Source organism: Haliaeetus albicilla, chromosome 3, assembly GCF_947461875.1.
Source record: "Haliaeetus albicilla chromosome 3, bHalAlb1.1, whole genome shotgun sequence".
In the NCBI taxonomy this organism is placed as follows: Eukaryota; Metazoa; Chordata; class Aves; order Accipitriformes; family Accipitridae; genus Haliaeetus; species Haliaeetus albicilla.
In genome coordinates, this window is record NC_091485.1 from 1,170,230 (window position 1) to 1,197,394 (window position 27,165).

General features: G+C 42.0%; 1 protein-coding gene and 1 long non-coding RNA gene across 4 annotated transcripts in view; one reads left to right on the plus strand and one right to left on the minus strand.

Moving 5' to 3' along the window:
• The window catches only part of GRB10 (growth factor receptor bound protein 10), a 148,020-nt gene that overhangs the window by 87,171 nt on the left and 33,684 nt on the right, over nt 1-27,165 (minus strand). For all 3 annotated transcript variants that reach the window (XR_011323900.1, XM_069778679.1, XM_069778678.1), the window contains exons 2-3: nt 23,738-23,835; nt 15-108 (exon numbers count right to left, since the gene is read on the minus strand). Coding sequence is in view for 2 of the 3 variants with exons in the window: in XM_069778679.1 (XP_069634780.1) it covers nt 15-108; nt 23,738-23,788 (145 nt within the window). In the remaining variant the exon portion in view is untranslated. The remainder of the gene's footprint in view (nt 1-14; nt 109-23,737; nt 23,836-27,165) is intronic.
• LOC138684558 (uncharacterized) lies at nt 3,155-18,676 on the plus strand. The gene is made up of 2 exons (XR_011323806.1): nt 3,155-3,273; nt 18,058-18,676. It is a non-coding gene; the product is annotated as an uncharacterized lncRNA (long non-coding RNA).

Here is a 27,165-nt window from a genome sequence, read left to right on the forward strand (position 1 = left end):
CCACTGTTCCTTACCTTGGTGATTCAGGGAGATGCGGTTAGATGGTTCTTGGAAACCTGGTTCCACCAGATCCCGCCGACCATGAGCCGAAGTCTGATCTACATTGTCCTAAAAACAGAAGAGCAGGAATTCTTATCAAAAAAAGGCATTCTGTACTCCCTATAAGCTACACTGCACATAGCCAAACCACCGATACAAAAAGAAAAATCCCTGTCATACCTCTGAAAGGAGAAACCAATGTCAGGGGTGGGGGGGGGACCATAGGGAGACACTAGATTAACACATTAATACAGGTGGCATGAATCCAGAATCAATAACTATGCTGTAGGCTCATCTGTACATCAGTTTTGCATTTCAAACTGGGAAACAGTGATGTAAATGCACTTCTTGGTTTAACAAAAGTTTCTTCTTGCATCAAGTTATGTGGAGGCTTGGGGCTTTGTTTTCTTTAATTCCAAGTCTGTGGCTTAGGGGTTTGTAACTAATTAACTGGACTGAAACAGATTCAGTAGTGAACTACCAAACCTCAAGAGGAATCAGAAGTTCAGTTTAGATAAACATCCATAGCTCTGGATGCCAACCTGTATTTTTTTTTTTCCTTCATACTAGAACTCTCACAAGATCAGGTTTCAAGAAGTTTTAACAGAGACTGAATTTGGCTAAGTCTAAAATACCACTGTTTCTCACAGAACTTGCCAAAAAAGATGACTAGGAGAAAGCAGGAAAATCAAAATATAATAAGAAAAGCAAGATAAGTCACGCTGAGTTTTAGAAGCATAAGAAGGAAATTTAGAGCAGGTACACAGTTTTACAAAGTTGGCATACCTTTGCATATACTGGAAAAACAGAAGCAAGTGCATGAAGTTGACTACATTGATATATCACTGCCCATAAACCCTGTAGCAGTGATATACGTGACTGTATACATGTTCCTGCCCAAAGTGTGGGATAAATACACAACAGCATGATCCGCATTTATGTCAAAACATTATGTCAAACACCTTCACAGCAAATGACGTTGTAATTAATGGCAGAGCAATAACATGCACGCAGTGAGTGGCAATTCAACTGTGTGCAACCGTGAGCTCTCAGCCCAGCATTTCCATCTACAGAATATAAGCCAGTGCTCAAAACCATAATGGATGTAGCGTTTGGGTGTAAGAACTGTATATAGTTACACAGGATATGAAATAAATTATATTATCTCTTATTCCGAGAGACTGTCTCAAACAGCAGATAACTTGAGCTTTGATTCAAATACTCCAGCACCACTCTTGAGCGCCTTCACCATCAGGGATCAATTCAGGAGCCCACAGGCGTTTATAAGACAAGAACTGCCAGCAGTGGTAAGACCAAGGGAGGTTTTTACAAGTAAACAATATATGATAAGATACATATGGCATCCATCTATCTATGCCAGATACAACTGAGACCACTCAGCCTTCTGCCTCCATACTGGCCACTTCCCCTTACAGCTCTTTACATCCTTGCCACGGGTTTTTGTGACACTGGCTGCTGTTTCATGAGCCACATCTAGCTAATCTCACACAAGTTTTTTAGTTGCTTCTTAAGAATCAAGAAAAAAAAAAAAATCAGACCTCCTGTCAGCATGACTGCATTTGTTTTTACTTTCTTGAAACATGGCAATATTTGTTAGCTCTTTCACTGGAGCTAACTGAATACATGTTAGGAACAAGCAACTCATAAGCTCCTGTCTCTGTCAAATCTCTTGGAACCGCATCCTAACATTATTACCACTTTTGGAGCACTAGTCGTTTTCACTGGATACATCTCATTTTCTCTGGGATACCACACAGCCAGCGCTGACCTGGCCCACAACATCTCCGTTTTAAATTCAGGCAGGAAATTTGGGACTTGCAGCACGAGAAGGCCACTGCAGGAAGCAGAAAGCACATACAAAATTAAGAGTCTACTCCCCAGAAAGTTTAGCATAATTCTTTCAAAGGCTCCAAGGACACCAGAGGGGAGGAGATGTTTATCTAGGAAAAGTTTCAGTCAAAACTTAAAGCTGAAGTCGATTGCTCTTCAGTTATTTCAAACCTAGTACAAAGGCTGAGAGGTGAACATGTCAGGCATGCAGAACAAAGCAGCAGAACATCCTTCCTCCTAATGCAGAGCTTTCCTCGTGCGTTTCCCACCATGCAATTCCAAATCACATACTTTTATCGTGCAGGTAAAACCCTGCTGACGCAGTTTAGCGGCATCAGTTCCACCTCCTGGGAACAAGTCCTGACATCCAACATGTGGATGCAGTTGCCTATTGCCTTTCGGCTGGGAAGAGCAACAGGGCATCCCAACAGTAATGAAAGGTGGAACAGAAAAACCACTTATAAGCTATTTGTTACACACCTAAATGTGTTTTCGGTTGTCCCAAGACATACAAGTCCCAAGTGGAAGGCAAGATTTGTGCAGTACTATGTAGTAACAGAGGATGAGATGTGGCCAAAATGCATCTTTTTACCTTTGGGTTTCCCACAGCAGTAACCTGTGAACACTTAACTGAGAAGACCTTATTTCAGGCTTACAAGCTGGCTGCAAGCCCGTAACTTTTCAATTAAAGCAGATTTTTTTTTTAACTAGCAATTGCCAATAATTCACAGCAATAAGATTCATCCTCTCTGGAATCACCTTACAGCTGTACAGAAGATGCTGAGAACCACAGGCCTCATTCACAAAGCTTAAGCCAAGGTCACGGTAAGATATACCTAAGTTTTCAGCAGCAGAGGTCTCAATGACAAATGATTGCTGGTGCTCTCTCACAAAGCTGATGCCCCTGCCTGTTTCTGCAGGTGCAAACCCTGCCCAGAAGGTCCACGGACTTCTCCTGCGGCTTGAGCAAGGCATGGAACCAAAGGCTTTCTCCGGGCGCTGAGGGCCAGCAGAACCCAGGTGCTAAAGTAAAGCAACAGCCGTGCATAAACAAAACCACACCTGTTAAAGCAATGCAGGCAGCAGAGGAGAAAAGGTAAGGGCGGTGCGATTTAAAGAGCTCGGGGTAGTTTCACATGACCCTCCAGAATCTGTTTGTGTCCGTTGTGCACAAACAGTGGCACTTGGCCAGCTGCAGCAGAGATCAGACAGACACTGGAACAAGGTTAAAAGAAGAAAGGGGGAAAAAAAAAGTTATACAATTGCTCCGTGCCAGCGGCCTCATTGTGCTGGGGCTCAGGGCCGTGGCCGATGCCCTCAGCAAGGTGGGCACCTGCTTTGGTCCATCAGGACCCCCCCGCCGCCGCTGAAACCGGGCTCCCGGTAAGTCATGTGTTTGCTCCGCGTTTTAATCCCCAGCTTTCCCTCCTCTTCCAATAAATGCTCTCAATATGAAATTAAAGCATGTTACTTAACTTACTGTACCATCCAGCTATTATAGTATTTTTAGAAGCTAGCTGAGCATTAGCCCTCCCTGACTTGTTTGCATGTACTATTTTCTCTGTCAGCCAGCATCTGCGACCAAGGATGATTTAATCGAGTGACTAGCAAGAGTGCTAGAAGGATCTGAAGCAGTGTTAATTTCTTACAGTCCGTTAAAGCATTTGCATTTCATATAGCCAAACACACCGTCATTACAGGTTAGATTTCAGTGTCCTTTTGCAAACCTGCATTGCATGACGCAAAGTGCAACACGCTTGCATCGCATTAAGAGCCAAAGTCCGCTCATAGACAGCATTATCTCTACATATCAGTAACCAGGACAATCTGGATTTATTTTTCAATCTATAACCAAGCCTTTCAAGTTGCACTCCTTCAACTATGACATACAATGTTTGCTGCTGTTTGTGCTAGCACGATAAGCATTTCAGTTATCAAAGAAAACATTAAACCTGGTGCTCTAATCAGAGAATCAGACAGCCATATACTACAGCAGCTCTGCTGTCTGCACGTGCTCTTTAATCACTTCTTCAGCTCCAAGTGCTACAGTTCCCACCTGCAGTTTAGCTCGGAAGAGTATTTATCAGTAGGAGACAGCATTATTAGGCTGACCAGCACGTTGCTCCTACTCTACTGCTGCTTCTCTCACCCTGGTCCCTTCAGCAAAGGTTATCCCGGCAGTCATTTAGGATAATCTTACAGGTAAATAGGGCTTAGAGGAGGGAGGAAGCAGATCCAAAAGTACAAATAATAAAGGATCGTCTACACTTCCCTTCTTTCTTTCTTTCTTTGCAAACAAAGGGACCCGCCATGAGCAGAGACAGAGCAGCTTTCTCTAGGGGTCTGGAAATCCCCTTCTACTGAAGGCTTCAACTTTTTCCAACTTCAGCACTCGCTGGAAGTTTACGAGATGAAGGAAGGCTACAAGTGGCAGCACAGCTTCTCGGAAGCTCCTGGGAGCACGGCCAGACCGAGGACGTCCAGACCACCAAGACGACAGTCCCTGGTTTTGGATTTACTGTAGCTGTCTGCAAACCCACACAGCCATGCCCCTGAACAAAAGGTTCAATTGAGCAAGAGTCACGCGTACTCATGCCAGCAGTCCCACAGCGACAAATTAAGATCATGACATACTTCTGATGTTTGTACACCGTCCAGCACAACAGAAAGTCAAGTCAGACGTGCCGATGGGCCCCGCTGCGGTTTAGGAGACTATCGAGGCAGATACGCCTCAGTTTGCACAGAGGCACTCCTGCCGTGCCAGGAGCTCGCTGCCGACCTGCTGGTGCTACTTTATCACACCGAGGGAGGTGTCCGAAAACTAGCCGAGCATAAAGAGAAAAGCAGCCAAGTCATTACTTGAGCCACCTTAGCTTTACTCTGGTCAGGCAACTTGTGTAAAGCAAAATGAAGTACCTGCTGCTAGCGCAGACCGAGGAAACTATCGCGAAGTGTTCACGTGTAATGGTTTCCAAAAAAAGCAATGATTAAAATTCACTGACGAGGTGTCCACCAGGGGCTGTGAAAGACTGGACACAGCTCCAGGCTCCAGAAGCAGGAAGTAAATACGTTGAGAAGTTACACACTCTCTTTGTAGCTGCAACTTGTTGCTCTCAGACGAAGGACACAAGAGGTAGATGAACATTTCTTTATCTGACCCAGTACTGCCATTCTTTTAACATGCTTCTGGAGTTTCCTTAGGCAATAAACAGATTAGGCAGCACTTCTTCTGAGGGCTGCTTCATATGACCCTTCGTTTCCCAAACAAAAGACTATTTGCATTTATGTAAAGTAACCTTCTGCATTGTCTTCTAAGCTATGCTGCTTCTTTATACCATCATTTTGCAGCTTTGGTTTACTCAAGGCATCAAATGTACAAGGAGGAGAACAGACTCAGTTATGGTAAGCGCCAAGTAGGCGGCTATCAATTTAAGTAAACTTTCCTATAGCTTACTGGTACCCACAGCCATCCACAGAATTTCTGTTCTGTCACTCAATTTTACTCCTAGCCCTGTGAAGGCAAACACATAGGCTATTACAGGAGGAAATCCACCTGACAGATCCAGACCAATGTTCAAGCTCTAATCCATACTTCAGAGTCTTGATCAATTAGTAATGCATATGACACTCCTTTCTTAAAAGATTTAAGTCACTGGCCTTCTTAGTGGCTAAATACAGGAGCACAGTCCCCTACCAGATAGCTGTTTGGTACAACGCGTTTTCAGCCTGCTAAGACCCCAGAGCTTGAGGAAATTTGTCCCAAGTACAGTCATGAGGGAAGAGCACGTCTCTTGGGTTTGTCCAAAGTCCCTGCTTTGCAAATGATTTCAAGTTTATTCAAACACAGTTCATATTTTTTATTGTCTTCCACAGCTCCAATCACATCTTCCCTGGGCCACCACTTAACATGTCACAGAAATAAAGAAAAAACAGGCTTTGCACACCAGGCAAAAAACTTTGAAGCGCATTCTCAGACAACCCACATATTACATAATTAAAGACCTGTAACTAGGTTTCCTGCCTCTTAACTATAGTCATTTGACTAGGTAAGAGCCAAGTGAAAGGCTCAGTAAGTCAACAGAGTAACCGTGAACCTAGAATTTTAGCATTCCCATTGCTAAGAGAGCTTGTACAAACAAGGGCTTAAAATAAAGCCACTTAGCTTTGTCAAAAGTCGGTCTCTCTCTCCTGAAGTAGCAAAGCCACTAACTGCAGGAATCCTTCTGATTTTACAGTACTGGCTATCAAGACCGAGAGCGATAACCCTAGAGACCAGGAACAAACAAACCCAGTTTGGGATTACGGGAGTAGCAAAGGCAGCAGCACGATCCTCCCAACACACCACAGTATGTGTGATCCTCAGTGCTGCAAATCACCAAACCATGCGATAACCTGACAGGGCGCACAGACCCACCGCTATCCACACATTCGTACAATCCTCAGCAGCCCACCACGCGACATACACGACAGCCACAAGAAACACAACATACCGGGAATTAGCAAAGAAAGGAGGAAAATGAGAGAGACTGACAGACAAGACAGACCTGCGTCCGTGGTCTGTGTCTCTGCAGCAGCAGGGAATTTGTTAAATGAATCACAGGAATTATATTACATCCCATGATACAGGGGAAGGCAGAAAGCCTTGCCAGTTTGACCTTGGAGGAGGAACTTCTCTCCCGACCCCCGTCTGGGTTTCAGTAACCCACTGGCCAGAAAGTCCTTCAATTCAGCAAAACAACGGGGGTTTGGACCCTGTTGTCAACACCAAAACCCCATAGTGTGTACCCCAAGTCAGTGAAGTGTTTCTTCTCCTACACCAAGGGGGGGGGGGGGAAAAAAGCTTTCTTAAATACATGGACTGATATGGTTATACAATATACTGCTATAGCTGAGCCGGAAAGTTGTTTTTCTGAAGGTGTTTCACATTTATTTTAAGGAGTATTACCAGTTATGTGATTGTCATTATCTGTATTGCAACTGCTATCTATTGCAATACTGCACTGCAACTCCAGGGCAGTATTGTTTCACACCAAAACATGCTATTAGCTACTAGCCAGCTTCTTTCTTTCAAAAAAAGTGGCTCTTTGGCCCCTCAGGAAATAAATAAATCTAATCTGGCAGGAGCTGGACCATGATTAGCAACCTCCAACAGTATCTGGTAGCAGCAGTTTATTCATAAAAGGCTTTTCTCCAGTAAGGCAGGAGTGAGCATACCACGTTAGCCGACAGCTTCAGCAATACACTTTTACAGCACACGTACACGCTAGCATTACAGATTGAGCTTCTCTAGGCTGGTCTTAGCAAAATTGGCGTTAGCAGGGTTTTCAACACTACTGAAACCAGAATTTGGCAAGAACTACGTCAAATTAAATTTCTCTCACTAGATCCAGTCCTCTCTTCGTAGAAACTAACCGCTTCTGCAAGAATTTAGCTGTCTCCCAGTACTCTGCACAGAGAAAATGGATAGTGTATTGCACAGTGTGCACTTTTTGGACCAGACTGCCATTTATTATGGTAGAAGCAAATTCAATGCATCATGGTTGCTGTCTTTTAATCAGCTAGCAAGGAGGGAATCCAACTGACAGGCTTAGAAATGCTAAAAGCTTTGTTCTATTTTTAATGAGACTAAAACCACTGTGGCTGTTAGAGACAGTTTACATAGTTTACAGCTAAAATCAAGTCTTGAAATATAGAAAAAACCCAAACGCACAAGGTTCTTGGTGAAAACAATCACTTCTTAGAGCTGTCTTCAGCTAGAAAGCACTTACTTACTGATGAAAAATGAAGCAGTTCCTTTCTGATCAAGTAACTTTTGCCTCTTTTTTAAAAACATAAACTAATCCTTTTCATTCCTAACAAAACACCACTGAATAAATGAAGTTTATATTAGCAAATTCTTCACAGTAGAAAATTACACGCTTATATGGAAATTCTGTTTCTTCTGCTGGTGCCCATAGATCCTGATAATGTATCTTTAGCTTGTACTTAATTGTAAGTTAGCCTTACCTCCAAAGCAAGTCACTCTCACTGGCAAGGGACTGCCACTGACAAAGCTACCAAAACCCTAATTTACTGCATGTTCCAAGCTCTTTGGTTTTGGTCAATACTGACTGCATCAATAAAGTCCCTGAAAAACCTGTTTTCTATGAGAGAGAATTGTATTTACCAACAGGAATTAAACAGAAAAAAATTATTTTCTTACCCTGAGAAAGTATAAACTAAAGTAATATGTCATATTCCTCCTCTTTTAAAGAGGTTTTTCAGTGAGATTTTGCATCCTTCTCTTATCAAAGAGCTGATACTTAATAGATTACACTACTCAATTTGAGTTAAAAGCACAGCAAGGCTCTAATGAACTTAGCAATCCATAGGTGTTAACTACCATACTAGATGGCGCTCACACAATCTAAGGGACTAATGCAACCCATAATGATGTGTTGTTGCTCATAAAACCTTTATCCTATTCTAGAATCCTTACCAGGGTCACTTTCTACGTTTTGTCCAAGTTTCTGAAGTGCACAGTCAGGCTATATTCCTTCCTCACCAGAAAGATTAAAAGAAATATAAGGTGAATATTTGTACCCAGGTGCGATGGAAAATTTCAGCATTTCACGCACCTGCTAACACACCTGTCCATTCTGAGAAAGCACCTTCAAAATTTTCTTTTAGCTTGCACTAGAAAAATAAAAAGTCTTCACATGTTCTTCATGCTCTTTGGGGGGAAGTCGTAACACGCAGAAAGCAGGTACAGGATATTTGATCCTTTCCAACCCACTGCCCTCCCCACGCTCAGACCTGTGAAATACAAGGTAGCTCGTCTGTTCTACTTGGCATCAAATACACTAGAGCTCCAGTTACAGCAGAGCTGCTGGCCAGCTGCTCCCAAGAGCACTGGCTTTGGGAGTCGGGTTTTGACAGCACCCCTGCACCAAGCGGACGGGGGACATTCTGCAAAGGGCCTCGGACAGTCTGTCCCCGCCCCGCATTAACCTTGGAAGGCTCGGTGCTTGAAAGGATGAAGGATGACCTGGTGGACTCCGGGATCTGGCACTGCAGCAACATGTTGTTTGTGTGTCTCGGGCCAGGGGAGGGAGGAGGGAACAGAGGATGCGACCTCGGTTGCAGGAACCTCTATTTCTGTACAAGCACGTTCTCTTTAAGAATAGATATTCAAATCTCTACACTTTGGGAAGCAGCAACCACAGGCAGAAAACCTAAATTACATTCAAGTCTATGCAACCTTATAGCTATGCAGCCCTGAAAACTCAAGACTGATGAAACTCTAACAAAGGAATGAAAGTAGCACGAAACACAGAGCAAAGGAATTTATCCCATCTGAATGTGGGTCTGCTTTCTTAAAGGCAATAGTGCTATCCCCTTTTGTCTTCCTGACGGTTCAGGTTCAAACTGAGGGTTTGAACGGCCGATAGGTGAAGATGATTCTTCACAGCCCTTGACAGAGCTGATAAAATGACAAACCTTCTGTGGGGAAAGAGCCACTGTGCTCACACAGACCATTAAAATTCAGCAGACGCCAGTGAGCAAAGTAACTCTTAGATTGCTAATGAAATTGTTCTTCAGGTCTTTAAACTGAAAATCTGATGAATTTCAAGTGTCATGTTGAACAACTTCATACAAGACTACTTTGCTATCCTTACTTGCTTCAACTATCAGTGATACAGACCTTATCTCTCCACTTTCTAGCCAACTTGCTCAATTGCTGCAATTTAGGGTGTGCTTGATACCCCTCCCCTCCTTCCCTGAAGAGCGATCCTTGGCACTAGATAAGTAATTAACTGCGTCTAGAAATGGCTATCCCGTCTGATCAAACCTATGATCCTAAATATTTAAACGACCACACACCTTCCCGCTTAGGTGAAGGACCGCTTACCTGTTACATGGAGCAATCTGCCCCAGAAATAATTACCCAACTCAGACAAGGATAGCTGTAGTGCAGGTGACTTGCCTTCAGCTAGATACAGAAATAACTCTATTTACACATCTCCAGAACAGCAAGCCTTACCAAAAAGAAGATATCTAAGAATCTCAGACATGGGACAAAGATTTATACACCTCAGTTGACAGCTCCATAACCTATTAAAAAAACCCTACAGAAATCACAGACACATCTCTAAAGAACAGCAATCATGCCTTTTCATGATTAACAACCCAGCAACAGATCTTGTATTGGAACAGACCATTGCGCTCTCCCCTAACCAAACGGCAGGGTTCCACTCTCTCAGAGCAAATCAGTAATGTGATTTATGCAGAGAAAATGATGGTGTAAGAAATAGTCTACAATATACGGGTACTTAAAAAAATAAAGTTCTTCTGTACTACTTACATTGCAGTAATAGGTTACTTTGCAAGCCCTCAGGGAAAAAACCAAACACCAACTATTATCAATAAACCAAGATGCCTATATTTCTGCATTTCTTTCTTTAATCATGTTTGAATCTCATTTGACCTTCAGTTTTAAGAAAGTCACATCACTACACCTTTCACACTGATGTTCAAAAGTTTTCCTTAAAAAAAAAAATTTAAAAAAATTGTCAACAGTGATAATCTATTAGACTTCACAGAGTCACTGTCCCCAAGTGTTAGCACCAGTTGGATAATAGATTTCTAACACAAACTATGCTATAGTGCTGCTTACATACAAATTGTCAATTCACAACAGTTGGAAAGAAAACACAACAAAAATTAAGCTAAGACTAACAACAGGGGTTGTCCTGGATATTTCAGTGTGCCAATGTCTTATCCCCATTTCTCAAAATGAAAGAAACTTGCAGTATTTTCTACATTTTCAGAGTTCTTATCAGAATACAGAAAAGAAGTAACTAGTTTGACTATACTAAAATCCAAGAAGCTCAAAGGTACTTTGTAGCCTGAGAACTTCTCTCAATGGTCTGGATACTTTACCTATCTCTGTCTGATTTTAAAAAATCTAGGTACAATATAAAATGTGCTTAATTACTAGCTACATTTGTTCCAGTATTAATATATATGGTTTTATCTCTCTCTCTAAATGTGATAGCTGCCATGTTTTCCCCTCCTTGAGGAAAGTGAGTTAATTGCAGGTAGCTCTACCAGTCATCCTGCATCAAGAAGATGGCTTTATCAGAAAATCTTTATTGACTTAACATTCTCTAAAGGAAGAAAATTTGCAAAAGCTCAGCAATTTGCATTTAAATAGTAACAGGTTACATGTAAAGTTGAAAGCTGTCCCAGGAAAACCCAATACAAAGTGTAAATCTTCAGGTTTTGCACAAACTGGCGCTTGGAAAAAAAACCTGCTTGCTAAAAGCAAGCATGTCAACCACCTCTTCGTGATTGGAAGGTTTTTGTTTTGGTTTGTTTTATAACTAGTTGTTCACAGCATGTGTCGAGTGACCACTTATTTTGTACAGCTTCTCCCCACTTTTTGCCAACGCCTACTGGACACATCCAACAGAATTACCCACAGCACATCAGAGCAGACACTGCAATGCTTCAACGTGGGTAGCAGCAGCAGCTACTTTAATTCTCCACATATCCTCTGAATACTGGGGTACGTTAATGCCTCAACAGATCAGGGAGTTTTCATAACTACCAGTATGCTAAGAGAGGAAAGGTCTGTTGTGCCAAAAATTGCCAAGGTGGCACATGAAACAAAACAAGCAAACTACCCCAAACAAGACCTGCCCAGGTACGGGGTCTCCAAACAGGGAGACATTTCAACAGAGATGGCAAAGCTGGTCAGCCAGAAGAAAAGTTCAAGAAATCCCACAGTTATAATACTGCCCCATGCACAACATTTGATCGTGCTGGCTTTAGCAATCTGAAATGCTACAGCTACTAACCACAAGAACGTTTCTGAAAATGGATTTCTACTGTTCACTCCGAGGAAGATCGGATGCAATCAGATGAACTGCTGTTCAATCAGTGTTAAAGCAGCTTTAAAACACCTTTCTTTTGTCTTCCTTGAAACCACTGCTGAAGATGGGGGGTGGGGGGAATGCGATTTATTTACTTTGCAGTTCAAGGGGCTAGCAGCTTGCACCTGAGCAGCTACCGTGCTTCAGCTAAGATGGTGATTAACTCCAGGCTTCAGGGTGGTAACTTTTACCGCACAATCAGTATTTATTATACTGCTTCCTCTAGTTTTGAGCTATTCTTTCTAACCCAAAAATGCAGATCTGTGGAATAGAGGTAGTGGAAAAGATTCCTGCCGAGATTAAAGTCAAACCAGAGATCAAATAAAATACCGAATCGTGAGATGAGGAAGAAAGGAGAAAAACTTTGAACTAGGCTTCAGAAGCAAGCTGTGCGTGAGAGGAACAAGACACCTTCTGGATACAGTTGAACTGAAGACCATTACATCTAGCTAACACAAGAAAATTAACTGTGGCAAATTACCTGGAGTTCATTAGCACACCACCACAATACTGACAGCATGTGTGTAATCTTGCATCCTAGTAACACATGTTCCAGAAGACACTAGTGGGACAGTCGATGAGAAGTTTCTGGTCTTGTGGGTTTGGGTTTATTTTAATCTCCAGGGCAAGTCATGCTCTAAAAGATATGCTGTCAGAAAACTATTTTTCCAACCTGCTCTCATCCAGCATAGCAGTTATGGTTTGCGACTAAACCATCCAGCCAATTCATATTCAACAGCCAGCAGTTTGTCATAATTTTGAGGACATAAAGGACTCCAGAAAAAAAAAACATTGCAAGAAATGCCTTTTTCAGAACATCTTTGGCACACTTAGTTAACCATTTGCTCATGTCAGGAAAAAAAAAAAAAACAAACCACCATATTTCATACAGAAGTTTCATCAGCACGCATGTAGGAAGGCATTCTTCCCAAACCTGCAACACACTGCCTTACACTTCTGTATGGTCAGAAGTAGAGAAATGGGCACTCTGAAGTCTTAATTTGCCTTCACCTTAGAGAAGGGGCTCTACGAGTGCCTCCAGCTACAAAAGGCTTAAGGCGACTACCTCAAATGTTGACACTAATATTTGGTTTGAAAAATTCTGAATCTGTCATGAATTTGAAGGAAAAAATCTCACATAAATTGAGTGTGCGTGTGTGGGTGGGTAAACGTGCTGTAAGTTGCTTTAATAAATGGGTAATCTGCTACATTCAGGAGACTAGCTGAAGTGATCTAACAAGTACAAACAACACGAGACACCGAAGAATGTCTATGTAACATACAATCCTAGAGTTACCTGCTTCAGAAATCTTTCTAACAGGCCATGACAAGGGGTCATGGCGGTGCGACCACAGCAACCGCTCCGGCCTTGCCAAGGGGTTCTGCTTCCCTGCTGGTGCAGGAAGGATAAGCCCAAGAGAGGGGCTCTGGAAGAAGAAGGATATGCAGCGCGGGAACGGGGTAAAAGAACATGGAAGGACTGTGCAGGACTAAAGGGCTTCACTCAACCGGGTGGCAGAAGACCGAGAGCCCACAGAGGCCAATTAGGAAAGAGACCCCATGGCGGTGGACCAGCCACGGGTACAGTCACTGCCTCCTGACATCGTCGCTGCCAAGACGTCCTCCAGAAAGAGGCAGTGATCTCCTTCCAGGAGGGCCAAAATGTCTTCTCCCAAGTTCCCCCAGGCACGACTCTCCATCAGCCTGCGGACAACCACTCAAGGAAACCCTGGGCAGCTCAGGGCTCTGCCAGAGGGGTGGAAGAGCCAGAAAACCCACAGGCAGGAAAGGGAGAGGTTAGCCTTGCCAGGGTAGGCACAGTCTCTTTACAACCAATTCAACAGTTCATCCATTTCAAGCTTGTGTCAGCCCTTACTTCCCGATCCGCCGCTGCCTCTTCATGCTCTGGGCATGGAAGGCGGCATCTCTTCTGCAATGGGCCCCCAGTGGAGAGGAAAGGGCAACATCTGTCCAGGACTCCAGTGCCTCATGCCTATCCCCACCAAAAGACTTGGAGCCAGGGGCACTTGTGACCAAAGGACAGCAGCACCAGTCAGACCCGAGGGTGGATGTTCACAAGGCACTTAGCGAGGGGGAGCTTCTCCACGCTGCCTCAAGGATGGTTCTGGGGAAGATATAGCTGGCAGTAGGTCTCCTCAGAGAGGGCAGCATGGGAAAACAGCCCACCGGGATGTAAACCTTAGGAGAGAGAGTGAACACCAGGGAAGACAGGAGGAGGAGGAGGGTACCATGACAGGAGACTGAGTACCAACAGCTTGGCTGGGAAGCCACGAAGGACAGAAGTGGGCCAGGAGACACCTGGGCTTCTGGCTAGCACCACTAGGTTCTCCTTGGTTTCTGTCACACTGGCAAGTCCCTCGTTTTCCACATCAATGCTTGTTTCCAAAAGAGGCACCCATCATCTTGGGGAAGATGAAAGCTCAGAGTACCTGTCTTGCCTAGGCCAAACAAATCCATTTTTGCAGCCAAGTGCATGGGATGGGGAGAAACTGGAGATCAGCTAAATCACATTTCTGACCCACTCACAAGCAAACAGTGCAGTTCCAGCTGGATGCTACAAAGATTTCTGGAGTGGGTTGAAGATAACTTCACATCACAAGTCATCAGTGAGCCAACCGGGGAAGCACTCTGCTTGACCGACAAGCTAGCAAAGTCAACTCACAAACAAAGAAGAACCAGTTGGGGAGGTAGAGGTTGATGGCAGCCTGATGCCATGCTGAGATGAAGGTAACAAGAGTAAGCAAAGGGAGCAAGACTACTAGCAGAATTACAGTCCTGGACTGTGGTAAAGCAGATTTTGGGCTTGCTCAAGGATCTGCTTGTCAGGTTCCCATAGGAGACTGCTCTGAAGGACCATGAGGCCCAGGACAACAAGCTGATCTCCCAGGACAGCCTCCTCAAAGCTCAAAAATGCTCCATTTTGTCATACAGAAAGTCACAGGGGAACAGCAGAAAGCCAGGGTGAATTGACAGGCAACTCCTGCCTCAGTTCAAATGCTGAAGTGCAAAGAAGGTCAAAAAAGGAAGAGGTTACGCGGAAAGAATACGGAGATACTGCCCAAGCAGAAGAGCTGGAGCAAGCAAAGGATGCCAAGAAAAAATAAGGAATGCTTATGCTTCTACAGGTAACCAAGGGCAAAAGGATGGCTAATATTAGTCTAGTTAGTGCTCAATTGTGCACGGGACCCAGCAGCTAAGGACACAAGAGATCAATGATTTCTTCACCTAATTTTTCCTAGTAAAGCTTGTCCTCACATCTCCCAGTGCTTTGAGCATAGTGTCGGCATCTGGGGGACTGAACCATTACTCACAGCAAAGGAAGGCTACGGATCACACAAGCTAACTGGACCAACTCCCTGGGACCAGATGGGACTCGTTAGAAGGTGCTAAGGAAGCTGTCCAATACCACTGCGAGGCTACTCCCTCTTATCTTCAAAAAGTCAGTCACTAATCAGAGGAAAATCCTGATGACCGCAGAGGCAAAAATCACATTGATCTTCAAAATGGGCAAGGATGACGATATGAGGAACCATAAGCTGGTCAGCCTTGCCCAGTTTCTGGCAAGATTATGGAGCGAGTCCTCCTGAAGTCATTGCCAGGCACACGAAGGATAAAAAGGCAACTGGTAGATCTATGCTGGCTGTTCCAAAGAACAAGTCATACCTGAAATTTCAGTTCACAATTTTATACTGTTTATATTAAAGGTCTTATCTCTCAAGAAACCAAAACAGATCATGGATCATTGTGCTGCCTTTTGATTTCCTCATACCGTTGCACATGCTAGGTTCTTCAAAGATATAGTTACTATTTTACAATATTGGACAATCTTATGGGATTTTAGAATATCTAATTATTTTCATTAGAAAAGTAGGCACCTCATTCATAGTCCCCACAGCCCAAAGCAACCTCCCTCAGATATAGCTGAAGACTGTAGAAAAGTTAACTGCTAACTTGAGAAGGACCTACTGCAGCAGCATAAAATTCATCAAAAATACCTCTTTGCCTCCACTGAAGTATCAGTTTTACAAAAACCCACGTGAGCTGAAATAATGGTCTGTCACTCTCCTACACTAATAGCTTCAGGAACTTCTTCAAGAAAGGTGCCAACACCACTTTGTCAGAAACCCCCTCCTGAACTGTGCAGAAGTATTCAGTATTCTGGGGAACTTGCCAGCATGACAGTATTTACTGTATGACTAATATGCATTAATGAAGCACAAATGGACAACTATTTACTTGTGCTAATAACTAAAGCGCTTTATTAGAGCTAAGGCCTCTAGCATGAAGGATTGCCAGGTTCCCCCACTTGCCAAAATTATGTCAAAAAATGGAGCCAGTGTGTAAGACATCAAGAGCTACAGCCAGTGTGTAGCAGAGTCTTAAGTCATTGTTTAACATTCAGCTTGCAAAGGACAAGCATGCTCCAAAACCACTGGCTGTTTCCGAAGGCTTGTCTTTTCATTGTAGAGGCTAGAATTTCAAATATGCACACTGGTTTTAGCAGTACGCAAGCCAAAGCTATCTTAAAATAGCAGTAAAGCCTGAGAGCTTTGCTGGGCATTTGTGTTCTACCTTTGATTGCTTGTTGTTCTTTCAAAACCAGAAAGAAAAACACTGTATCTTAATGCCTCGATTAAAATATCAATACTATCTAGCATAAAAGCCCATTAATACCAATAATCTGGCCTTTTCTACATGAAGGATTCCTGAAAGCTAATCAATTTGGTAAAACTCCATCCTGAAAAAGCAAAGCCAATACTTCAAGAACAAAGTCCTTGTTCTACGCCGCGCTCTCCATCCCACATCTCCATGAAGGGAACGTACCTGTGATGCTAGGAATGCAAGACACACCTGAAAAGTAGCAGAGTTTTGCGGGAACCTAGGGAGAACTTCTAAAAGTATTTCAGACTGCATTGTATTAGAAATTGAAAGAAAAATTCGTAGAGGATGCAAAGGAAGCAGGTGAAGATCCTTTTCAGTCATAGCTAGTGCTAGGTGGACTCGATGTATTTATCCCTAGCTTTACAAACTAAGTGGCACATCCACCACCGAAGTCATAGTGAATTTAGGCTATCTGTTCTTGTTTGAATCAGCAGCTTCAGTGCAGGACTCAGCTGCAGCATTACAACTAGATGGTCTGCAAGTGTAGAAACAAAATGGTCCCTGCCATGAGACATCACATTAACAATGAAGTTTGGAAACTGTACCCACCATTTCTTTTTAGAAACAGAAAAATTCTCCTCTGAGTTGATCACACTTAAACAGCTTCATGCAGAATCACAGGATTTTGGTTGTGGGGTTGTTTTGGGGGGTTTCTTTTCCCCTCCTTTTTTAACTTAAAAAAAGAAATCATAAGTGCTTATAAAATACTGTCCTTCCTTTGATCACAGTCTCCCTTTAGACTGTGTAAGGCAAGAAAATCTGTTGGGCATAACCTTCAGCAAAATCTGTATCTAGATATATTTCTTGGAAATACTTAAGTATAAGACAGCATTATATTGCTGGTCTTTTCCAAGGACAGAAAAGGACTATCTGAGCCAACTGGCATGGACAGCAACACTAAGAATTATCTGAGCCACAGCACTTTCTTGAAAAGTGACAGCTCCAAATGCACAGCAATCTTATCTTCCTCTTAAAAAACAAAATAATCTTCTCCAGTGGTTATTATTTACTCATATGCAGAGCACAGAACATCTGTAGGAGGACAGTTCATTAACCTCCCCCCCAACCTATCACTAATGTAATTCCAGTTGACTATAACAAAGCCAATTTAAAAAAAAAAAAAAACCCAACAAAAAAACCAACTTCCATTCTCCTACGTTTCAAGTTTCTATTCTTTTATATTTACACAGACATTTGAAGTATGAAGCTGTCTTAGGACTGGTACATCAACTTCTCTCTTCTGTTAAGCGAGAGCTGTTACTAACATGAAAACACTCGTACTGGTAGTTCTCCAAAATAACCAGTTGGTAAACAGCTTGTTAAATATTTACTCATTTGGAAAAGATCCCATTCATAAGAAAAAAATATACAGGATTTCATTTGGAGCTATAGTCTGCTAAGTTGATTGTTACCATTACTTCAGAATGGTCTCATGAAGTTTTGTGAGAAAACACCAGAAGACGGCCTGTTTTTATCAACGTGGGTGTTTTTACAGTCTGGAAGTGGCATCTTCAAAGTCGCACGCAAGCGAGAACCTGAAGAGGTCCACTGCTTTTGATTTTCACAGGATCACCAAATGATCGAGGTTGGAAGGGATCTCTGGAGGTCACCCGGTCCACCCCCTGCTCAAGCACAGCCACCCGGAGCCGGCTGCCCGGGACCACGTCCAGATGCCGTTGGACAATCTCCAAGGATGGAGATTCTACCACCTCTGGGCAACCTGTGCCGGTGCTCAGTCACTCCTCGTGGTGAAGGAGTGTTGCCTGATGTTCGGAGGGAACCTCCTGCGTTCCAGTTTGTGCCCATCGCCTCCAGTCCTGCCGCTGGGCACCACTGAAAAGAGCCTGGCTCCGTCCTCTTTGCACCCTCCTTTCAGGTACTTATGTACATTCACAAGATGCCCCCTCAGCCTTCTCTTAAGTAAAAAAAGTAGTGAAGTGTAGATCTAAACATGTATGAAAACTAGAACTAAATCAAGGGACAAATTTAAGAGAATGCTTGTATGTAATAATGATATAACAACATTAAAAGATAGGTTCAGTCTACTGTTCAAGCATGAGCATGAAACAGGAAGATGCAAAATTAAGCTGCTTTACATGCAATTTCCCCACTTGATTTGCACCACCTACATTGTTTCCTCACCACTGTTAGTAGGAACGTAAGTAGTAAAGGGTATGATTGACCATAAGAGTGCTTTGAGTCTTTTTTTGGTGGGTTGAAAAATCTTACCTAATTGAGAAATGTGGACCTAGCCACTTGAAATTTCTTGCTCACATTCACCTTCAAAAAACACTTCATGTTTTGCCAACCAACTTCTGTGCAGATTAGAATACAAAAGTGGAAGTGCAAACAGTTAAGTACAGACTTTCATTTGGAATTGTAGAAACGTAAACTGGTACAGCAAAAAAAGTAATTGATGGGTATTTCTTGTAAGAAGGGAAACCGTAATCAATTGTATAAAAGCTTAGTGTGACATACAAATTTTTGACATTATTTTGCTTCATATACAATATCCTGATGACACTCAATAGCTGGGGCAAGGGCACTTCCAATGGCCTCTTTAAGAGGTAAGCAACACACTTTTATTTCAATGTTTGTGAAAACAACTGCTTGTGACAATTTTTTTAAACAGATTTATTTCCAAGAAAAATAGACAGAGGCTAGAAACCCAGCTCCAGTTGCTTTTCCACAAAAACTACCAAGCAGCATCAGCTCTATCTGTAAAAAACATTTGCGGGCTGCACTCAGGGAGACAGATTTCATAACTTTATATTGGAGGCAACATGTCTTGAAAAAACATTCACTAATGTTCTCACTGCTTTGTACTTTTTGTCTGCTGCAGTCCGTCAACCCTCTACACCACATACATGTAAACTGTTAAGAGCATCATCAACAAAATATCTGTTGACTGACACCATATTTCACAAATCTGATGACTTTCTGCATTGACAGTAGCAACATTTCAGCTTCATTTCTTCATACAATATGTAGAAGCATGACGCAATGCAATAACGCCTCTGGCATTCTTTTACTCAGCTATGCCCAAGGACTTTAAAAGCTTGCTTGTGCACTCTGGTCCTTCCATATTGCCCTGTTAGCTGGAGAAACTTAGATTCCGGGCCAAATTCTATACAAGCAGCATCCTTGTACATTTAAGCTTAATGAGAATAAATTAAGCTGCCGACTATTTTGAATCTTAAAAATCACGTATTGGGTTTGCATGGCAAGGTTTTGGTAGCAGGGGGGTTACAGGGGTGGCTTCTGTGAGAAGCTGCTGGAAGTTTACCCCATGTCTGACAGAGCCAACGCCAGCCGGCTCTGGGGCAGACCTGCTGCCGGCCAAGGAAAAGCCCATCAGCAACAGTGATAGCACCTCTGGAATAACGTATTTAAGAAGGCGAAAAAAAGTTGCTGTGCAACAGCAGCTGGAAGAAAGGAGTGTGCTAAGGTTTGGTTTTACTTCTCGTTATCCTGTTTTGATTTGATTGGTAATAAATTAAATTAATTTCCCCAAGTTGAGTCGGTTTTGCCCGTGACGGTAATTGGTGAGTGATCTCTCCCTGTCCTTATCTCAACCCACGAGCCTTCCGTTCTGTTTCCTCTCCCCTGCCCAGCTGAGGAGGGCAGTGGTAGAGCGGCTTTGGTGGGCACCTGGCATCCAGCCAGGGCCAACCCACTACAAATCATAAGAAAGATCTCCATAGTCTCGATAAACCACTGTCAATAGCTAAGTGAATGAAGATTTTCAGAGAGCGTCAGGCAGACGAGGACCAAAACATAGGTCTTGACAGCCCTTCCCTGTCTTTTCAGTCTACTTGGACACAAATTCTGCAATTGATTTTTTTTTTATGTTGTGTTTTTTTTAAGACAAAAGAGATTTTATTCACGCAAACATGGACAGCAGCATGTATACCTATATTAACACTGAGTATCAGACTGTTCAATTTTAAAGTGGGAGAAATAAGACTAATTCACATAGAAGGCTTCTGGATTTCATAAGGATGAGGATTATGGCACCCACCAAGGTAACTCTGAATTAGATATAAACAACATCTTTTTCTTTTTCTCCTGCTAAAACAGAAACCCTCTCTAACCACCCAAAGCAAACAACCCCCGAAAATGTAAAAAGCAAGTCTCCCGAAAACCCCCACACACCGAGACAAAGCACCCTAGGAAAACAAGTATAACCTCAATATGCCACGGACTTGGATCAGACTACCTCCAAACTTACTGTGGAAAACAAGGATCAAAGCTGCCATACTAAAACCTGGAGAACCTGTGCCTAACTATTCCTCCAGCTAAAGGCAAAGAAACATGGCTGTTGTAGTAACAGCAGTACATCATCTTCACCGCCACAAATCTGACATCATAAAAGGAGGCTTTTTTTAGAGTAGCTAGCCTCTAACTGATTAATTCTCTTAGGTATTTACTTCCCTACTCTTGAAGAGCACAACGCTTCTCAAGTATGATGTGCAATATTCTGCTCTTTTATCTGGCCAAGAGGACCATTATCAATCCTGAAATCCACAGCTCTGTACACGTAAGAGAAAGCAATTTCCATTTTCTCTCTAGTTTGTGACCAAGTGCTTGCAGTGCATTTTATGCCAATTTAGACCATGAGTATGATGTGAACAAGTCCTTTCTCTAATAAGAATTCAGCTCTCTGAAAAAAACCTCTATTAATTTTTAAAGTCATGCCTGCATCTTGGTTATGAGAAATAAACAGAAGGCAGAAAATAGAAGATGAACAGAACATTCCCACATACCCAGAATTTTATCTTCAGAAACTAAGGCAAAAAACCCATCCTTTTGTTACTTATGTCACTGTGACTTGTACAATTCATGCATCAAAGGGTTAAAGAACTAAATCTTCCCCAAGAGTTCAAGTCACTGTGCACAAACACTGTTGTGACTACAGATTGCAAAAGAACGGAAACACAGTAAATCATCCCATTTTTTCTGAGAAATTCTGGGACTATGTTCTGAATTTCCAGGAACAGAAGACAAACACTGCCAATTCTCACTGCCGGATTTTTATTGAAGAGTTCGAGAATTTGGAAAGAGCTCCTGAAAGCCACTAAAAGGTAGTATTGATTTTTTTCCACAAAACTAGAGATTGTTTCTAGGAGAATGCACTCGGTGTGACTGGTTTATGTGCTAACTCCTGAGAAAGTTTAAAAAAAAAAAAGTCTTAAACAAGACCCAAAGGCTTCTGAAAGCAGCAAACACTGCAAACAAACAAAGAGCCCAGTAAGAAAGTCAGAGATCTATACCTTGCCCATCTCCCCCAAAAAAGGAAGGGTAGAGGGGGGTTGGCAACAAGGCATCCTAGAGGATATTTTGTAGTGCATATTCACTTATCCAGGTTCTCACTTCTCTTGCTGTCTGCTTTGAACGTAATCCCAAACTCCAATGCATCAATATATCCTAAACGCTGAAGTTACAGCATTAAGGTCCCAACCTTGAGGACTTTGGAGGAATGTTCTCTATAGCCTTCCATTCATATTAAGTCAGAAAATGTACTGAAAAAAATAGAATACTGCTTCACACTCTAATCTAGAGCATATTTAGTTTAACCTTCTTTCAGCCCTTTACCAACACAATACTGGCACTGTAGCCAAATTTGAAAGACAAGTTGATGAAAGCTTCTAAGTCAGATTTAGTAGGGGTGGAAAAACAGATGTTCAGGGGTTTTTTAATGCGAACTTCACTTCTGACAGAAGGCACAGTAGTTGTGAATGGGCTTCCAAAGCTAGTCTTGAAACTGGTTACAAGCACTTAGGATAGATAACACCCAGTAAGCTATGACAAAAAATAATTAATTAACAGGGAGTCACTCTCCCAGCGTCTTAAGTCACCCATGTTGCTTTGACACTTGAGTCTGTTGACTGCCCCAGCCTAAAGCATATCATCTACAGGGTTTGCAAGAGCAAGGGGAAGTACCAAGGAAAATTCACATTCTTACTGCTTATGAACCACTAAAGTCATTATTTTCATGAGGAAGTTGCGCTCAAAAATGACTGCCTACAATGTCAAGTTTTCTTACATAGCTCTCCTCTCCCTCAGCTTCACATCGTGACTCAGATGATGCTCTAAATGAATTGGAAGCATAATTTCACAGTGCATCAAAATTATGAAGTCCAGGCACATCTATTCACATATTCTTTTAAAATCATAGATCCAAGTATAGTAACAGATTTTCAGGACATCCGATTTCTCATAGTCCATTCTATTTTTATAGCTGCAAAAGCAGTTATAAAGGAACTGTTATTTTTTCCTGTTATCAGGAAAAGCATTCAGGTACATTGAACTGACAACTTGGCATATACCAACATTAGTCTTTTAACTAATTTGAAGTTTCCTGTTGGGGAGAAAACTAAGTTGACATATTATGAAACAGATGTATAAATCCTATAGGAGGTGTCTTGTTGTTTTTGTTTAGTTTTTTGCTTTTCTTTCAAATGAGCAGCATGACTGTAGTAATCACTACTAGTAATGTTTCTCTTGGGAGATAAAGGTTTCAATGTCATATGATACTCTGTTTAATTATTTGTGTATCTGCAGGGCCCAAAATCATAACTGAATCCTTAGGGGGGTAAGGACACTATGAAAACAAGAGAGAAAAAGGCAAAAAACAGGTCATGTCCTAAATAGCAAATTTGCAGTTCCATAAAAAATACAAAGCATGCATTACGCCAACCACAACTGCCTGGAGGAAAAAAAAAAAACCCAAAACCAAACCAACTTCTAAGCGCATTTTTGCCTAGCACCTTTGAATTGAGCTGAGGGTTTTTTTAATATATTTTTTGTAATATGCCATATTGGCTGCTTAGATACAGCATAATGACTCAACAAACATAAGATCTAACCAAGTGTAAAAATCTCTGCCTTTGTTCCTACAAATAGCATTCAGCAAACATTGATACTTTTTGGTGCAAGGCATTTCACTGGTATCGTAGCTTGCCTTTTTTTCTTTTGGAAACAAGTGCCTTCTCCCAAATATGAACTGGTTATTTTGAGGACAGATATCAAGTCTTAATCAGTATATATTAGTGACTGATTTTTTTCAGCAGCAGGGCTTGAACACAGGATGGTAACAGAGGCTCTGTTCCCAAACATTAGCAAAACCCAGAGAATTGCCAGACAGCTATTAGCAGTTTGATGAAAAGTTTGAATGCACAATCAGTCACTAGCACACAGCAATATGATGCTACAAGCTGACAGGAACATGCAGTTTCATAACTTACTATCCGATAAGGAAGATGTAAAAAGGAGTCTGGGCAGCCAGCTAAAGCCATTTGTTCCTTCAAATTTTCTTCAAATCACATCTACTGCTTCACAGGACCTGCAGAGTACAAACAAACTGTCAGAAACCATACTGAAGACATTTCATCAACTTATTATTGAAAACAGTTGGAGGGGGAAGATGGAGAAGAGCAAGATGAGGTGACGAGGATTTGCATCAACTTGGAGTAGCAAATCTGCACATTTGCTGTCTGTAGCCTAGAAAACACGTTCGACCTGATAGTTCATTCAAAAGCCCAACATCACTATTCTCAGGCTGGATGGCTTCTCCTTTATTTCCACAGTCCAGGCAAAAAAGGAAACCTCCCTTCACACCTAGACCCTAACCGTTTGAAGATTGGCTCTCACCAACTGAGGCTATGTTTTCAATTGTGGAAAGAAAACATTGACAACTGGGAGTTAATTAAGATGACAGCCACTTATCATCAAATCATTTAGTTGGAAAAGACCCATAAGATCATTGAGATCATTATGCAGCATTAGCCTTCAACACCTAGTTACACAACTTCTTCTTCCCTTCACCCTTTCCCGCCTGCCTTCTCTCATGGCTTTGTTCTCACGCAATATAGCAAATAGGGTGTCTCACGCAATATAGCAAATCTGCATTTCAGTCTTGCATTTCCTCTTCTAAGTGATTATTAGCAGCAACTTTGCAAGGTGAGTGTTTCTTTTAAGCATCACTTCCGTGACCAGACAGAGCTTGAAAAGAAATCTACTGCAAACATATTTAGAGGTGCATATGGCCAAAGAACTAAAAATGACAAAAGGGAAGGCAGTGTTAAGCCAATGTTAAGAAAGTGATTTTACCTGCTGCTTCATAACAAAGGAAACAAAACTAAACAAAAGCGTATAAATATATAAAGCACTGTTTGCTGGTCCCAGCATTTCTCCCAACCAGTGGTGTTCAGCTGGAGATATCCCTGCAGTGTAAGACAAGTGATGCCACCTTTGAGCAGATGACAAAAAAAAAAAAAAAAAAAAAAGGGTGCCTGGGGGAGAGAGAGCAGACTGCAGAGCCAGACCTTTTACTCCCACCACAAGCGAGCTCCTGTCTTGTTCACTGTTAATTATCAATTATGTATTCAAAACAAAAGTCTGAGTTTTAAACAGGCTACCCACGGCTCTCTAGTAGGCATGAACTGTCACCAAACCAAAGCTCCCAGCAAGATTTATGGGACAGTTAAGTCATGGACAAGGGTAAAAGACATCTTGGAAAAACTGCTCCCAGAGGAGTTGCAGCCTATGGTCCATGTAAACCATGCACTCATCGGGGAAGCTTTATTTTATCTAGTTCCAGGATAAGTTTGGCTGAGGTATGGTAGCCTCCTCCTCTATCAGAAAGGCATGCAAACTCCTGGGAGCCTCCTTCCAGGAAGGAGTTACTGGGCTTCTGTAGTTTTCCTGAGGTAGCAACTTTCTGGGATCAATTCATATAGCCAATTACCTTGGGAGGAAACTGTTTTTGGCAACAGCAAGTTTGAAAGTCTATTTAACCCAATATGTATAAATCAAGTTGTTTATTCTAGATAGTTTTTTTCCATAGCATTTACTGAAGTTTAAAGCCAAAATCTTACAGCATTCACATTGTGGGGGGAGGGGGCGAAGACCACCTCAAACATCTAACCATAGGCATGATACCCAACTTGTACTGTTGCTAGTCTTTAAACATCTAAGCAGTTGTCTACAGCCATCTAACTCCCACTCTACACCTAAAAGTTTGCAGCATATTTTTAAGACAGATCTGAAGATTTCATTTTCAGGGCAAGATTTGCCTCATTCACCCAGTTTGTTCTGAGAGAATTAAGCACAGATTTATGGAAACCTCTTATCTTGGCTGATGTATTAAAAAAAGAAAAAAAGTTTTTCACTTTGGGGAGTACAGTCTTCTTTAAGTGCACCTAAAGTGAAATTAGGCGAGCCACTGGAATAGATGTTCTGAAGTTGGTACAACGCATCAAGAACAAAGAGAACTGTATTATTAGCCTGTAAACCCACCAAAATTAAAAAAGTTTAGGTAAAGGGATAAGGGAAAAGAATTCAGCCTTACATTGCAACAGTTTTATGTTTATTATCACTTCAGTATTTAGAGAACAGGAAAAGGCATGACTACTCTAAATTCATCTGTAGGTTATCTAGGACTGACTATCAAAATACTGGTCTTTCTCTAGATGTTTCAGCAAAAGGCACCGATTCACTTATAGCAAGATAGATTAAATATGTTCCTAAACAATACCAGACCAATTTGTCTACTCTAGGGCGTGCTGCAGTTTATGCCACAGCCCCACTACACCAATGGAAGATCATAAATTACCTCGAACAATAGTTGGAGTCAAGACTGCATAATTTATCAAGACCCATTTGCTTCACTGCTACATTCTTGAGTATTCATTTGTTAACACCGCAGAAACAGAGGAAAGCAATAATCTCTAGATGATATCATTCCTGGTCAGTCACACATTAACACTGATTTAAGATCACATCTCTTTTGTCTGTCTAAAAGCAGTTTATCAAAGTAGTCCTACCCTAGGAATACAAAAAGCCTTTGCTCACCTTTAAGATCGAAGGCCCTGCTATACCACATCAACAAGTAATAAATTTTATAGGGACAGAAGTCTATACCAATTCATATGTTCAGCAGATAAAAAATTAGGATTTAAAAAGAAAAAATAAATCAGCTTTTCTTTGCTATTGTCTTTAAACATGGTTTTTAGTGTGTCAGTTCTCTTCAGAGACTGTAACTGCATACAGACTTACATGTTCTTTCCATGCAAGTTAAACAGCACAAATCGCAAAGAGATATTTAAGTGCCAAGTTACTGCCCTCTTCTGAAAAGCCTTAGGTGGGGGAGGGAAACTCCAAAGGATTGTAAATAGAAAACAAGCTCTGTAGTCAATCACTGTTACAAAACTCAGGACGTTCAGTGGCGAGAACAACTGTCGTGCAGCATCGAGCCAGACAGCCTGTGCACATTCAAAACCAAGCGTCTTCATGTGCTTTTATTGGCTTAAGAGGTCTTCCTTGGACAGAGTCCCTGAAAGGAGGACAGGCACGATAAACCAAGTTTCAAAGGTCTTAAGATTTGTTTTCAGTATGATAGTCTCTAGCCTAAAGAATAGTCTATTGTGAGGCACAGGTTTGACGTCTCGATCTCTCAGAAGCGTTAAACCAACTCGCATCATCTAAACAAAGATTGATATTCATCCCACATGGAAAACGTCGCAGGTATGCACCCTGGAGGTTACTGCTGCTCCGAATCAGTTGTTTCTAGTCACAATCAAATTACCCACCTAAGCAGTAGATTAAGTTACCCATTAACTGCAAATTAAACCTGTCGCCAGGTATGCTTTTTGATTTATCACTGTCTCTCTGC